This window comes from Polistes dominula, unplaced genomic scaffold (genome assembly GCF_049000335.1).
Source record: "Polistes dominula isolate Pdom_NZ unplaced genomic scaffold, Pdom_raw_medaka contig_241, whole genome shotgun sequence".
NCBI classification, from domain to species: domain Eukaryota; kingdom Metazoa; phylum Arthropoda; class Insecta; order Hymenoptera; family Vespidae; genus Polistes; species Polistes dominula.
Genome location: NW_028300875.1, coordinates 11664 through 26235, shown reverse-complemented (window position 1 = coordinate 26235; position 14572 = coordinate 11664). Strand labels below are relative to the sequence as shown.

Here is a 14572-nt window from a genome sequence, read left to right as displayed (position 1 = left end):
TACTCATACTTGTTCTGACGAACAAGTATTTATATTTAACTCTGAAACATCCGTCTCAGATGCGATTACACCAAACCATAACATTGGTGTATTCGTTGATATCAATGTTCACACATTGATATCAACAAGAAGTTTTCCCTCCTGAGGTTTTATAGTTAAAAGGAAAAATTTTACATAAGATATATTTTTTTGCCCTTGTTTTTTATGATGTGTCAAATAATAAAAATCTAAAGTAATATTTTTATAAGGAACAAACAAGAGATCGATGCATTGAAAAATCGTAGCTCTTGATTGAAACTAATATTTGGCATGAATATTTTCCAAAAAAAATAAAGCTCAATATGATTATATTAATAATTTTTTAGGGGCTGCTGATTAGAACGATTTATTAAATTCTGATGCATCAGTTTAAAATTTTTTAAAAATCTCTCAAAAAATCAATTCAGAAAAATACAAAAGACTCCTCTCGTTTTCTATCACAACGTTCATAATTTTCTTATATAACTTTCACAAGTCTTTTTTTTATTTTGTTGTTAAAATTAAAAAATTGTAATTCTCCTTTCTGCGTATTATTTAAAATTGAGAAAAATTTGATCATTGGCTTGTAAAAATATTTACTGCAATGTAAATGACATATTGCAATTTAAATAAACTTCTAAAATGAATTATTAACGCTTTTTTTTGTAACTTCTATTTCATAATTTTTAAAAAATACAAAGAAGATCCCTCGAAATGACTAGAATTGACTATTCTAGTTCACTATTAAAAACAAGCAAGCATTCAGAAATTGCATTCATAGTTCAATATCTAGTTTTCGAAGACAATGATTCTAAACAATTCGTAGATTTAAATCTAAAGAAAGATATTGATTCAATACACGAAGAGTATGTAGAACTATTGAAGAAATACAAGATAGATCTTCGTAAGATATTAGATTTATTCCTAAACAAACAAATCAATCTCAAAGAAGAACTTAGTAAAGACTTTATAGATGATCTTAAAATATTTGTAGAGAATAATTTTTTTAAGGTTGATAAAGACTTAAAAAGTGTAAAAATCGATTTACCTTTTCTTCCAAAATGGACCTTTTCATTAGACGATGAGTTAAAGAGAATAGTCGAGAAAATTATCAAGTTATGGGGTAAATATGCTAAGAAGGACATTTTCGAAGAAGACAATCTTAATTCTCGTGTAAAACTAAACGATATCTTTTTTGTACTTGGTGGAAGATTTAGGGAACTTTATTACTGGGATTCTTATTGGATAATGCTAGGTTTAATTTCTAGTGATATGGATTTCTATGCCCACAAACTGATATCTTGTTTTGTTGATCTTATTAATAAGTTCGGTTATATACCCAATGGAACAAGAACTTACTACTTAGGAATATCTCAACCACCTTTGTTTTGTCAAATGTTAGAAAAGTTGTATAAATCAACTGACAAAGAAGAAATTAAATCTTATATTCTTAATGAAGGATTAGAAGCAGCTGTAAAAGAATACAATCATTTCATGGATAAGAAAAGAACAGATTTAGAGAAAGACGATGACATTAGACTCAACAGATACTACATACAAGACAAGTTTCCACGTCAGGAATTTTTTAAAGAAGACTTGGATACGTTTAGAAAGCAGAAGAATAAAAATGATGAGAATGTATTTAGAAATTTAAGAGCAGGTGCTGAATCTGGGTGGGATTTTTCATCTAGATGGTTTCCAGATGAAGAAACATTGTCTGAGCTTGATGTGATCAATGTTTATCCTGTTGATCTAAATAGTTTTATGTTAATGAATGAACAAATTATTTCTTTTCTTGTTTTCTGAAAAAAATTGTTAAGTCAAGACGATAAAGAAAGAAAAATGTTGGACAAGGCAATTAAAGAATTTGATACTTATGCTGTTAAGAGGTCTGGTAATATGAACCATTTTTATGGAATGATGAAGAGAAATGCTGTAATGATTTTAATATATCTACTAAATCTCATAAGGCTAAGAGGTTTTATTTTTCTAACATTACTCCTCTATTTGCTGGTCTCATTCCACCTGATAAAAATATGTCTAACTATGACATTCTTTACAAATACAGGAAAGAATTGTTTGGATATCCTGGTGGAGCACCTTGCAGTGGTAAACCTAAAAGAAAACCTCAACAGTGGGACTTTCCTAATACATGGGCACCACATGCTCAAATGCTGGTTAATTATCTTGAAAAGATAGGAGAAAGTAATGTTGGGGAACATGTAGCTAGATCATTTTTTAAGTCTGTGTATTCAGCTTACAAATCTAAGGGAGAATTTCATGAAAAGTACGTGTGGTAATAGTATTAGCAGCGCTAATACTTAATATTTATTATACGATCTTTCTCTGCTTGTTAAATAATATTTTAAAATTAAACCCATGTTCTATTCCAACAGTACGATTGTGAAAAAAAGGAATAAAAGGTGAAGGAGGAGAATATGATCCACAGGAAGGATTTGTATGGACTAACGGCACTATTATGTCGTTTATAAAGCAGTATAAAAATTCATTACTTGATGAAATAAATCATGAGGATTCTTATGAAAATGTTATCGTTAAGCTAAACGTTAAGATTTTTGACAACAGATTAAGTTCAGAAATACCCAATGAGATAAAAATTCTTAGCAAACTTGCCTCATAAATATTAATAAAAATTTCTAATTTTTTTACTGATTGTTTTTAGCTAGTAAAAATTGTTGTAATAAAATAGACAATCTTTAATGTATCACACCAAGAATCTATTCATTTACAAATATATTTCTTTAAACTTCTGCATTAAAAATAACAACTTAAATACTTATCTAAAAAAACATGGGATGGTTCATTTACGTTACTTGGTTTTTTTAAAGAAAGTAGATAGAGAAAATCTGATGCAAATCGTAGATAATAACATAATTAAAAGTTCTTAAAAAATTTTAAAAATATTACTAGTGAATTACATTAGTTTTAAAACGCAAACATAATATTAAATTTAGTTTTGCAGAGAACATAAAGTTTCAAAAAAGCACCTTTAGTTAGTTTATTAATTTGAAAGACAAACACGGCAAAAATTTTTCGTAAAATTGTTGTAGTATTTGTTCTATTTTACACTACCATTTGCATAGACTTTATTAATAGTGTTTTTTTAGAATTTATCATCCTAGGATAAACAATTTGAATATTTTTATTGTGTTTTACATACATATCTACGTCAATAACTCTCGATAAATAAGAGGTACAAGGATTAAGTCTTTTAACAAAGTGTTGATAACTTCTACCTATATCCTTTTGTAATAAAAATTATTAAAATGGCTTAATTGTATTTCTAGGTCAATCTTTTTAAATAACATTTAAGTAAAATACGCATTTATCTTGAAAGTTTTATTTAGCATATAGAAATTATTCTTCACAAGAGTTAAGTAATTTATTTGTATCATTCTTGCATAGAAATCACCAATAAAAAAATAATTTTTTGTCTTCTAGATTTTCTTAAAAATTTATTTAAATTTTGAAATAATAGTAGATTGAGAAATATTAAATATTGATGTTGTATCATCCTCTTAAAGATAGTAAAAATGCTAAATATTTCTTTTATTTTAACTTTTTATCGATCAGCTTTTTTTTTAAATTATAACCTCATTCTGATACTCTTCATCACTAGGTTTCGATTTAGACCAATTAACCTTTAGACATTGAAATTGATCAACGTAGGGAATAATATGGAAGTGTACGTGTAATACTTCTTGAATATGAACATTGTTCTGTAAAATGTTATACTTTGTGTAACCAAACTTTTTAACTATGTATTTAACGACCACAAGAGTATCAGAAATATCTTCATGTCACAAAGATGAAGATATTCACTGTGTGCTTTAGGTATAACAAGAATATGACCTTTACTCGTAGGAAACCTATCTAATATTGCATAAGTATGTTGAGTTTCGTAAATCATGTTTTTTTTGTCATTTGCAAGATCACAAAAAATACATGACATAAGGACAAAAAATATACAAAATAAAAATGATTTTAAAATTTACATGCGTTATTTTATTCTATTTTTACTAAAAAGATCTAAATTTAGGACATAAAAAAAAGAAATACAAAATGATTTCTTAATCAGCTGCGAAACATTCTTTTAAAATTTTGATTGGTTCTCAAAATTATTTAAAACAAGATGAAATGTATGATCAATGAAGATGCATATTATCCTAGTTATTGTTATCATAGGGTTGGTTCAAATTCGTAGTTCACTTGTATGCACACAAAGACAAAATATTTAAGTAGAAATAATGCAACTTTAATTAACTGAGTGACAAAGAAAATCTGTAGTAGTGTTTATGATCACCTATTATTAGATAAAAGACAAGCCTTCCAATTTTGAATTTTCAGATCTCCTCAGAATATTTTATCGGTTGTTTTCTAAAAAAGCCTTTGCTTCGTTTATTTTACTAGCTAAAAAGGAGATCCTCCTTTGTCTGGATGATTAATTTTAATTAGATGCTTATACATTTTATACAAATCATCTTTGTTTCTTACTTCAAGTATCCTGACAGCTTTCACATAGTTCATTATGGGCAGAAAGCCTGTAGGTTTTCTAAAATACTTGTAAATACTTTTTATCACTGTTAACATACCCTTTTACTAAAAAAACTTTTTATGTGTAACCACTTTAAATATGTAATTTTAATGTTAATATAGAAACATTTATTCATCAATGGTAATAGGCACTAGCGGAAATAACCACATCCTCTATGTAAATTACCTCTTGTTTTAGATTAAACATCAGATCAACCTTACATATAGGACAGAATTGTTGTCTCTCACACCATTTTTTCAGACATTCTAAGTGGAACACATGACTACACTTGAGTTTCTTGCCTATATCCATATCCTCTCTACATATAGGACACGTAGGATCTCCTTTTCCCTCATTTGCATTTTTCTAAATCTTTACAAAGTTTAATATATGATCTTTAGGACTTAATTTTAGTTGTAAGTTTTTCAAGGATATTAACTGACGATCTAAAAACATGGAAGCGGTATCTTAAATTTGATTGAGGTTATAAAAATAAAAATCACATAGAAGATAAGCAAGTGTGTTAGATACACTATGTCAATATAAAATGTATACAAAGACCTATTGTCATCGTTCTCAGCCAAACTAATTTTCATCAATAGAAGGTTTCTAATACAACTCAACGTAAGCAGTGAAAATTCAAAAGCAAACAAAAATAGAATGCTTATCCTGTAAATACTCAAAAAACAAAATAATGCGGTCATAGAACCGAAGAATAGCAGCAAGCAATACGATAAATAAATCATAGACATATTTGTAACGTGTTCCATTCTACTGCTAGTGACCCAAACCATAGATTTAACACAGACAATAATAAAGAATATGATTCCATTTCTAAATTCTATATCTTTACTGAATACAGATAAAACTAGAAGCACATCCGTAAGAAACAAGAAAATGTTATCATTTACAACATTTACCTCTTGTATTATAAGAGGACCAAATATCTTGAATATGATAAAACAGGTGAATGAGTATATCAAAAAAAGGATTGCAGGCACGTGAAGAAGGTGCAAGAAATTATTTTCAGTTGTTTTAGTTAGAATGTTGTAGAATGTGAAAGAATTAGAGGCTTCTTTGAATGTGAATAAGGCAAGGATAGCTGAATGGAAACAGCCATAGTAAACAAACTTTAAATAATCTTTCATAGGAGTTAGAAAACACCAATTTCAAAATTTTTTGGTGTGAAAAATTGACTGGATAAGAAATTTATTGACTATATGTGATTAGTTCTTGTGAGGATTTTATTGGACAAAGAACGATATCGAAATATCTACATTGTGATTTAGTTCTTAAAATAAAATAATTTGTTCATACTGAAATTTGAGTTAAAAATATTTTTTTAAAGATTACTATCATAGAACCAAAAGACATTTTAAGGAAAAACTTTAAACTTTGTAATTACATAAGATCGAAGATTTTGTTGTAAAGAAATTTGTTTAAACCTGATGTAAAGCTTAATTATTTAAAAAGAAAACTGTATCACCCTCGTGATCATCTATCTAGTAAATTCAATCGAAAATGATAAGGTAGAAATTAACGACAAAATGTCATATTTTACTATTGATGCTAAAAAGGAATATGTCTTAAACTTTACAGATGGAACTACAACTCTGCAAGCATTTAAGGAACTTTATTTTTAGGAAAAGATGTCTTTGTTTTTACTTCAAACTTAGAATATTTTTTATACAAAATAAGACAATTTAAATACCTCAAAATAATCAAGCAAACTAAAAACCAAGAGAAAGAAGATAGAGTTTCTAAATATCTTAAAATCGAGTCTGGGATAGTTAAAAGCTCCAAATTTATTGGTAAAAATAAAAATAATTTTGATATCGAAAAGAAGGATGGTGTAGAAGTAACGTTTAATCCCAAAATTTATTCTTCGATTTATTCTTCCTTGATTAATCCTTCTTTATACTTCTCTCAAGAGACCACCAGTTCTCTAATTTTTAAAGAAATAAAGAAAAGTAAGACTAGTGTAGAAAACATAAGAAAAGTATTTAAAAGAGTAAGACTTTTCAAGATCTTTAAAAAGTTTATTGTTCTGTAAAGTTATCTTAAACAAGGAAGACCAATTATTTGTAAATCCGCTTTTAGAATTATAATAACTTTATGTATGAGACTCTTTAATATGCTTTAATAATGTAATCCTATTTTCAAAGATAGATTTGCATTTAGAGCACGTTCTAAAGACGTTCTGGTTCACCACGAGGCTTTACCTCCTTTTTAAAAGAGCTTTTATCTTAGTCTTTCTCTAAAACAGGGTTAATCTCGGGGTTTTAAAGTACATCTTCATAAGAGCTAAGTTTTTTTTGCAGGGTCAAGTGTTCAAATATATCTGTAATCTCATCTTTTAAATTTTTACTTTCCTCTTCCTCAAAAGAAATATCTTCAATACTTTGAATTTGTCTTTGTACAAATAGTTTAGGGTCTTCTACCATTTCTTCGACCGCTAGATAATGTTTTTTACTGTTATAGTGATTTATCAATTGGTTTTTAGATTTAAAATTCTTTTTACATTCATTGCAACAGTAGGGTTTAATATTTGGTTTCCTCTCGACTGTGACGGACGATGTTACGGCTTTTTCAAAGCTTTTGTATCTTCCTTTACAATTCTATCATCCAACTTTTTTATGATATTTGAAATTTTTAATACATTAAAACAAAATAAATTTTTCTCATTCTCATTCTTGAACTTCCTAGCACATTTGTAAAGTCTAAATCTATTGAATGTCTTGTATACTTCAATGTAATTTGTGATAAAATCAGGAGAAACAATTCCACAGAAGTCTCCTATTCTTTCATAAAAATCTGCTGCATATTTCATAAAATCTTTCTTAAACAGCTCCTCTGTATAATATTCAAATAAAGGTGTGGAACTTTTAATAGTTGTATAAGCATTAGTAATATCTACTGCCTTCTGTGGATCCGATTTCTTCTGTCTCGTAGGATGATGTAGTAACATAAGCTTTATGTATGCGGATCTGATTTCATTCTTTGTAGATGTAGGTTCAATATTTAAAATTTCATAAGGGGTTTTTATCTTCGATTGTTTGTTTCCCATAAGGGTAGAATTTCACCAAGAAATTATTAAAGTGTAAAGGGATTGTAAAAAGGTCTCATATGTAATTAATATCATAGAAAAGACATTTGAGATAGACAAAAAAGCGTTTCTTACGGACTCTTAGTGTTTTTAAACAAATGTTACTGAGATCTGCTTGGAACACGCAATTGATGGTCTAAAGAATTTTTGTATGAAACTTTTTCGAAAATTTGAACATAGTTACTTTTTATTACTTGGAAAATATCTATAACAATTACGCATTAAAAAAATTCATTATTCCTGCAAATGTACTGTCATATAAAATTATTTAGATATAATTAAGGAGATTTGTTGTAGTCTAAAGGTAATACATCATAAAGTAACTTCTTTTTTAAAAATGAAAGAACATAAAGTGATTTTTATTAAATATATAACTCTTTTTATGATTTTTTGAAACTAACTCATAGTTTATTGAAATTCATCTAGTCTTTTACTTTATAAAATATCTGTATTAAAATTAGTTGATTTTATTTTTTTTTTTGACGTTTTTATTTCACAGAAATAACATAACAAAATTTCACCCTTCAATGTCAATAAATCAAAAGGATAGAAATCTTTGGTTGTGTAGAAATACAACTGTAGAAATGATAAGTGACAGAGGTTACAAAACAGATCAGAAGGTTTTACCATATGATGAGTTTTTAGCAAGATTTCCCAATGCATCCTCCAATAGACTCTCTCTTAGATATATTTGTTATAAGGGTGATGCTCCTGTCTCTGTACATTTCCTAGATGATTGTACGATCCGAAAGGATCATCCGGTAATTAGCAGTATTCAAAATTCGCGCGCGTCCACCTCCATCAAAATTCTAGAGCGATACTCATCGTGAGCATCAATCAACCACCAGTAACTACCGAAGCGCCCCTCTAGCTACCCCCACCTCTCGCCTCCCCACTTCTCCATCCCCTAGTGCCTACGCCCTGCTGGGCCAGTACAAAAGGACATCCATTCTAGTTCTTTACCGGACGCTTACGAATACACATCTTCAAGGATTATAGAGGCCACAGTGGACAAAGGGCTTTAAGAATTCACAAAGGACAACGAAAAGATCACCTTAATCTTTAAGTCTTGTGAAGGCAAGCCTATTCGACATCACAACCCTTAAGGTTGTGATTGCTATAATTCCGGAGAGCGAGAGCATACAATCTATGATCAGAGGAATTTTCATTGAAGAATCTTTTTCTCAAAACAATGATGATAAAATAGGAAAATCTTCTTTAGAGAACGTGATTTCCGACTATCAAAAGGAAAATATATATAACATAATATTTATCGTATATTCTAAGATAAGTCCAGCTTGTTCTAATGTTATCAACAGCAATGAGAAGTTTAACATTGAGATGTTTAAAGAAGAGGAGTTGGTTATTAATATTACGAAACATATTCTTGTATCAAAGCACAGGATACTTAGCGAAGAGGAAAAAAATAGATTTCTAGAGAAATTTAAAATTAAGTGTGAGCAGATGCCTAAAATTCTTAGAGAGATCCTGTGTGTAGATACCTAGGGGATCATAGTGGACAGGTCATTGAAATTACAAGAAAATCTAGAACTGCCGGGATATCTTTGCACTATAAAATAGTTGAGGATAAAATATTAAAAATATAAAGTAAATAAATTATTGAATTAAAATTAAAAGGCTGGTTGGTTTATTGTTACTTCTTTATGTTATGATTTAAGTATGTAATAATATTTTTTTGTTAAAAATCAACTATTTTTTACTTTAAACATTTTTAAAGAATGCTTATGTATTTCGTTAGAGGTCACGTCTTCTTTACCCCTATTTTTTCTCAATTTTCCAAGTTTTTTTCTCAATTTTTCAAGACAACATATTATTGTTGTAAAAATAAAACAAAATTTGGATGCACTGCCAAGATTCGTACTACGTACAACTTAAAAAATCTTTATTCGAATTTTTTTACTACTGGGGGAGCATTTTAAAGATTGCCTTAATTATAATACATTTAAAAGTGTTGCTACTCAAAGTAGAAAAATTATATTAGAAGAGGTCAAAAAATATTACGATTTTGGCATTACAAGAGCTCGAGATATCTATAATTTGATGAAAACAAAATTTGTAGAACTTGAAGTTAAGCAGATTTATAACTTCATATCTCGTGAAAAAGAAAAAATTTACATTTAATCAAACAACCTTCACATTAGGTGATCTTTTAGAGATTTGTGCTAGTAGAACAGAAAGATCTGATAAAGGAAAGTCGTTCATTTTGGCTTATAAAACTACCCCAATTAGAGTGTTATTCACACATGATGCACTTTTAAAGCAGTTAGGAGAAAGTGGGAATATTCACTTAGATGAAACTTATAAACTTAATATTTACGGGTTTCCAGTTATTGTTGTGGGGGTCTCAGATACTAACAGAAAGTTTTTTTTACAGTGCAATATGTATTTCACAATTTTAAGATACCAATACTTGGATCATTAATCATCTTCTCTCTCCTTCTGAGCACGAAACAAAATTTGTTTCTAAAAAAGATTTTATTGCGGACAACGCTCCCCAAATATCTGCAGCTGTTGCTTTTTATTCAAATGGATCGTTAAGGACATCATGTTGGGCACACACTAACAGGCTTATGAATGCAACGATAAACAAGCTTGAAAAGGTATTTCACGCTGATGCAAAAAATGAAATAAACTTCCTTCAAGCTCTTACATCTAAAAGTATATTTAAAGTAGGCATAAACTTATTTTTACAGAAGTATAAACACTTTTGTTAAACAGAAGCTTTTTCTAATCATTTTAAAGCTCAATATATAGATCGCAACAGTAATTGGTATGAAGCCTACGATGTGTTTAGTCCAAGTACAAACAATGCATTGGAAAGATTTAATCTTACTATAAAGAATAAGTATGTCAATTGGACGAAGTGTAATTTTCGCGATTTTGTTGATGTGTGCTTTACAATTTTAAATGAATTTAGCACCAGTATGTATAGTGTTCATACAGTATGAATACATATACCAGTATTCATAGTATGAAGAAAATTCTATACACAGAAGAAGAGATGTGTCATGAGAAATATAATTTATCATTTTTAAGAGGTGAAGACGACGTTAAATATTTATTATGTAAAGAGAAATACAGTGACTTAGAGTTAAATCGTATCAAAGAAGGACTATTTGGTGATTTCCAAACATTTAGAGAATTTTATGAATTCTATTCAAGCTTTGTCTTTTTAAGTATCTATAACAATGCTGAAAATTGGAAAGATATCGTATGTTCATGCCATAATTTCGCAAAAAAAAAAATGTAAACATGTTTATTCTTATCTAATTTCAAACAAAAAGTTAAGTTTGGTTGAAGTTTCTATGGTAAATCTAAAGCCTCGAAGAGAAAGGAAGTCGCATGCAATTAAAAAGAAATCAGCGTTAAATAAAGAATAATCTTTAAATCGTAAATTTTTATTTTAGTATCGCGATTATTTAATATTGTTCTTTTTATTTACTCTTAAAACTTACCAAATATTTTTTCAACGTTTATTAATAATCATACTACTATATAGTACCCCAAATATAAATTATGTAACTAGTCCTAAACACATTCAATTATATTGAAATGCAATTTACAACACATCTATGTGCTCCTTACTCTGCTTTTGCTATTCTAAAAATTCTTTGGAATCATGGGTAAAAGCTTGAAATTTTTTTTTATATTTTAAAGTAATTCTTTAGAGAATTTTGAGTAGTTCTTTGGAATTAGAAGTAAAATATTGGAATGAAAAGTAAAAACTTGGAAAATTGAGAAAAAACAGGGGTAAAAAAGTATTTTACCTTTCGTTAGATAAATGCTAAAAATATCTGATTCAATATTTGCTAAGATTTCTAATTGTTTTTATTTAGGAATAAATATATATTCTTTAATACAAAAGATAAATATGCTATAAAAGGAAACTTAACTTGTGTTTGTCTTTAGCGAAAAAATTTTTATTGTTTGCACCACAAAGTACAGACAAATTATTTTTCTTAAATTCCTTAAAAGTTTGAATTCTGATATATATATTTTTTAAAAAAGTCTAATGATCTATCTAAAGAAAATAATGTATAAAAATTAAATATATGACTTATGAATTTTAATAGTAATCATATTTAGCTCCTTTAGATAAAAATCTATTCTGTGTTTTCTGTTTTTTTGTTTAATTTTTAGTTTTTTATATTGTTAAGGTTACTTTATTTGCTATTTAAATTTTTAATAAGTTTTATCTTAAAATCTTCTTTATTCTATGTGATTTTTCTTTCTAACTGAATATTTGACTGAGGACAGAAACACGTCAATTGTATTCTTCAAAAAATTTAAAGCCTTTTGTACAGAGGCATAGAAAAAAACTATGTCAAAAAGAAAACTTATAAATTATATCAATAAGATATAGTAGCTCTATGTTAAGAAAATAAAAATTACATAAAATTAAAGAAAATAATAGAAGTTTGAAGTTTACTTATTTTTCTTTCATAAGATTATATTTTTTATTTCTAAATTTTATTGGTTGGAGATTAAACAAAAAACTCAATCATCTTTAGCAAAGATATTTTATTTGTTAGCTCCAACTTTTAAATTGGTTATTCTTTTTTGTTATTAAATCCCTAGAAACAACTCTGTTTATTCTAAAAAAAATATTTGCATAAAACAAGATCTTTTTATTTATTTTTCCAGACTGTTTTGACAGTAAAAAGCTAATTACTTAACCTTGAGTGTTATTCTAGAAATCTATTTAAATAATGAAAAATATTTAAATGATTAATATACTATATGCATGCTATTCTTTTAAAAATATGAAATGTAAGCTACTCTTTATTTACAATGTTATTCCTAATATTTTCAGGTTCTATCTGTTTATAAGGTTATTTTAAATTTTTTTTATTTATTACTAGCTAAAGCTACCCATTCTCAGAATGGGTTTTTAAAAGAGTGTATAAGTAAATAAATATCTCTTTATATTAAATTCAGGTCCTCTCTTGCTTTCTTATACGTTTCAAGTATTCAAATATTAACCATGAGCAAAAATTACACAAAAAATCTTAAAAATTCACAAAAAACAAGGGTTAAAAAAATAATTAAAAATGAAAATTCAAACTTTTTATATATATTGATGATGACTAGCAGAGCTATCTCCTTTAAAACGGGAATCGTAAAGATTTGCACTCTTATTTTTTATTTTTTTCTATAAATTCTGCATGTATGAGACTGTCTTGCTTTTCTCACATCATAATTTATATTTAAAGTTTTTAGAAATGAATCAAAATGTGACAAAGTACACATAAAAATGCTTCAAAAACATATTTGATTCTAAAAATTAAATCATCTACATCTTTTAATCAATAATAATTACTTTACTGTTTTACACAATTTTTCTACTTTTTTTTGGAAGAGGGGTTAAAAAATTAAAAAAACATTCTTTTATATATAGTGATAATGACTAGCTAAAGGTACCCATTCTAAGAATGGGATTTGAAGTAAACGGAAGGGGTATATGTAACTCTTTAAGGGGACCTTCTACTCTAGAGCACCTAAAAAAAGGCTATTTTCGCGAATTTTTTCGAAGAAAACTATAAAAGATATCGATATAAAAGTTGTTGGGTTTGTTAAATTGAGTCTTAAGGGGACCTTCTACTCTGAGCACCTAAAAAAAAGGCTATTTTCGCGAATTTTTTCCAAGAAAACTATAAAAGATATCGATATAAAAATTGTTGGGTTTGTTAAATTGAGTCTTAAACTATATAAATGAATTTTTATTTTTTTCATTTTAATTAATTTTTTATTGCAAAAACAGTAGTATAAGAAAACACCTTAAAACTATAGTGCTTTGGTAGCTCCATCAGAACTTGAGAATGGCTTACCTGAAACATAAAAGTAAAATGGTTTTATATTCTGTATGACTTCAGCTACAAAGTGACAGTTTTATATAAAAATTTTATCAATAAATAAAAAAATGGTGGACAAATTACAAAAAAAAACGTAAATTTGACCTTTTTTTTCATTGTTTTTGACTAAAAATAAATAGTAAAAATTAAAATATAAGAAAAAACTCTCCGTCACTTTGTTACAGCTCATGTGTAGAATATGTGGATTAAATTTTATAAGAATTGGTTTACTGGTTCGTGAGATACGATGGAGCTAGTATTTCAAAACATAGTTTCGAGATAAACGCGTTTAAAGTTTTTTTTTACTCAAAATCGTTAAAAATTCTTACCTAAACTTAATCTGCGATGCCTGGACCGTACAATAGACCTTCTTCTTGTTCATATTCTTCAATTTCTTCCAGTCTTGCCTTCTTCCACTTTGATCTGGCATCTTTTGAGCACTCAGAGCTACGACGGTTCGCAGATTCGATACGTCGGTCGTCGCGTCTTTTAGCAAAGTCGATCGCTCCTGGCCCAAGTTTCATGCCCATCGTTTCCATTATCTTCATCACTGTTCGAAATCCTTTGTTAAAGATACATGCAGAAACTTTGCACGCAATTTCAACAACTTTTTTGCCGTTAAACATGTGTTTAGGTGCCATGTACCTTAGATTTGAGGTACTTTCACCAGTCGATGGAACACTTAGAATGCTTCAGCTTGGCATCAGTCGAAATTTTGTGGTAGTATCCTGCCCAAATCTCGTTACGCATATCCTATGAAGAATTCAAATTTCTTCTAAATGGTAAACCGTAGATCTCTGAGAGTTCTTTCATCAATTTGATTGTAAATTTTTGGTTTTTACTTCAGGAACTTTTTTCACAACAGTCATTTTTCTCTTCACTACTGTTTTTGCTACAGTTCTTTTTTTTTTTGCGGTTCGGCGTTTTTCTTTTAAATTTTCTTCTTTTGTATGAGAGCTTTTCTTGCCTTATTAGCGCGCTTAAAAATATATTTTGTCACATGCAAAATACACTTCAACT

The 14572-nt window shown here is 28.1% G+C and overlaps 3 protein-coding genes across 3 annotated transcripts; 1 reads left to right on the top strand and 2 right to left on the bottom strand.

Moving 5' to 3' along the window:
• Positions 1–732: 732 nt before the first annotated feature.
• Positions 733–2659, top strand: LOC149033689 (trehalase-like). Its single transcript, XM_089171174.1, has 3 exons — positions 733–1784; positions 2087–2223; positions 2433–2659. The coding sequence occupies exons 1-3, from the start codon at positions 733–735 to the stop codon at positions 2657–2659; spliced, it is 1416 nt and encodes a 471-aa protein (XP_089027300.1).
• Positions 2660–6855: 4196 nt separating this feature from the next.
• On the bottom strand, positions 6856–7640 carry LOC107073459 (uncharacterized). Its single transcript, XM_089171172.1, has 2 exons — positions 7320–7640; positions 6856–7191 (listed from the first exon to the last, which is right to left on the bottom strand). The coding sequence occupies exons 1-2, from the start codon at positions 7638–7640 to the stop codon at positions 6856–6858; spliced, it is 657 nt and encodes a 218-aa protein (XP_089027298.1).
• Positions 7641–13282: 5642 nt separating this feature from the next.
• LOC149033688 (uncharacterized) lies at positions 13283–14213 on the bottom strand. The gene is made up of 2 exons (XM_089171332.1): positions 13882–14213; positions 13283–13528 (listed from the first exon to the last, which is right to left on the bottom strand). Exon 1 carries the CDS (start codon positions 14191–14193, stop codon positions 13888–13890), a length of 306 nt encoding a protein of 101 aa, XP_089027458.1. The 5' UTR covers positions 14194–14213; the 3' UTR covers positions 13283–13528; positions 13882–13887.
• Positions 14214–14572: the final 359 nt, after the last annotated feature.

Coding starts and splice junctions, on each gene's coding strand:
- LOC149033689 (XM_089171174.1), top strand. CDS start 733: ATGACTAGAATTGACTATTCTAGTTCACTATTAAAAACAAGCAAGCAT. Junction 1,785..2,086: donor GTTGATCTAAATAGTTTTAT/GTTAATGAATGA, acceptor TTACAAATACAG/GAAAGAATTGTTTGGATATC. Junction 2,224..2,432: donor TCTTGAAAAGATAGGAGAAA/GTAATGTTGGGG, acceptor TGTGAAAAAAAG/GAATAAAAGGTGAAGGAGGA.
- LOC107073459 (XM_089171172.1), bottom strand. CDS start 7,640: ATGGGAAACAAACAATCGAAGATAAAAACCCCTTATGAAATTTTAAAT. Junction 7,192..7,319: donor TTATCACAAATTACATTGAA/GTATACAAGACA, acceptor GTTGGATGATAG/AATTGTAAAGGAAGATACAA.
- LOC149033688 (XM_089171332.1), bottom strand. CDS start 14,193: ATGGCACCTAAACACATGTTTAACGGCAAAAAAGTTGTTGAAATTGCG.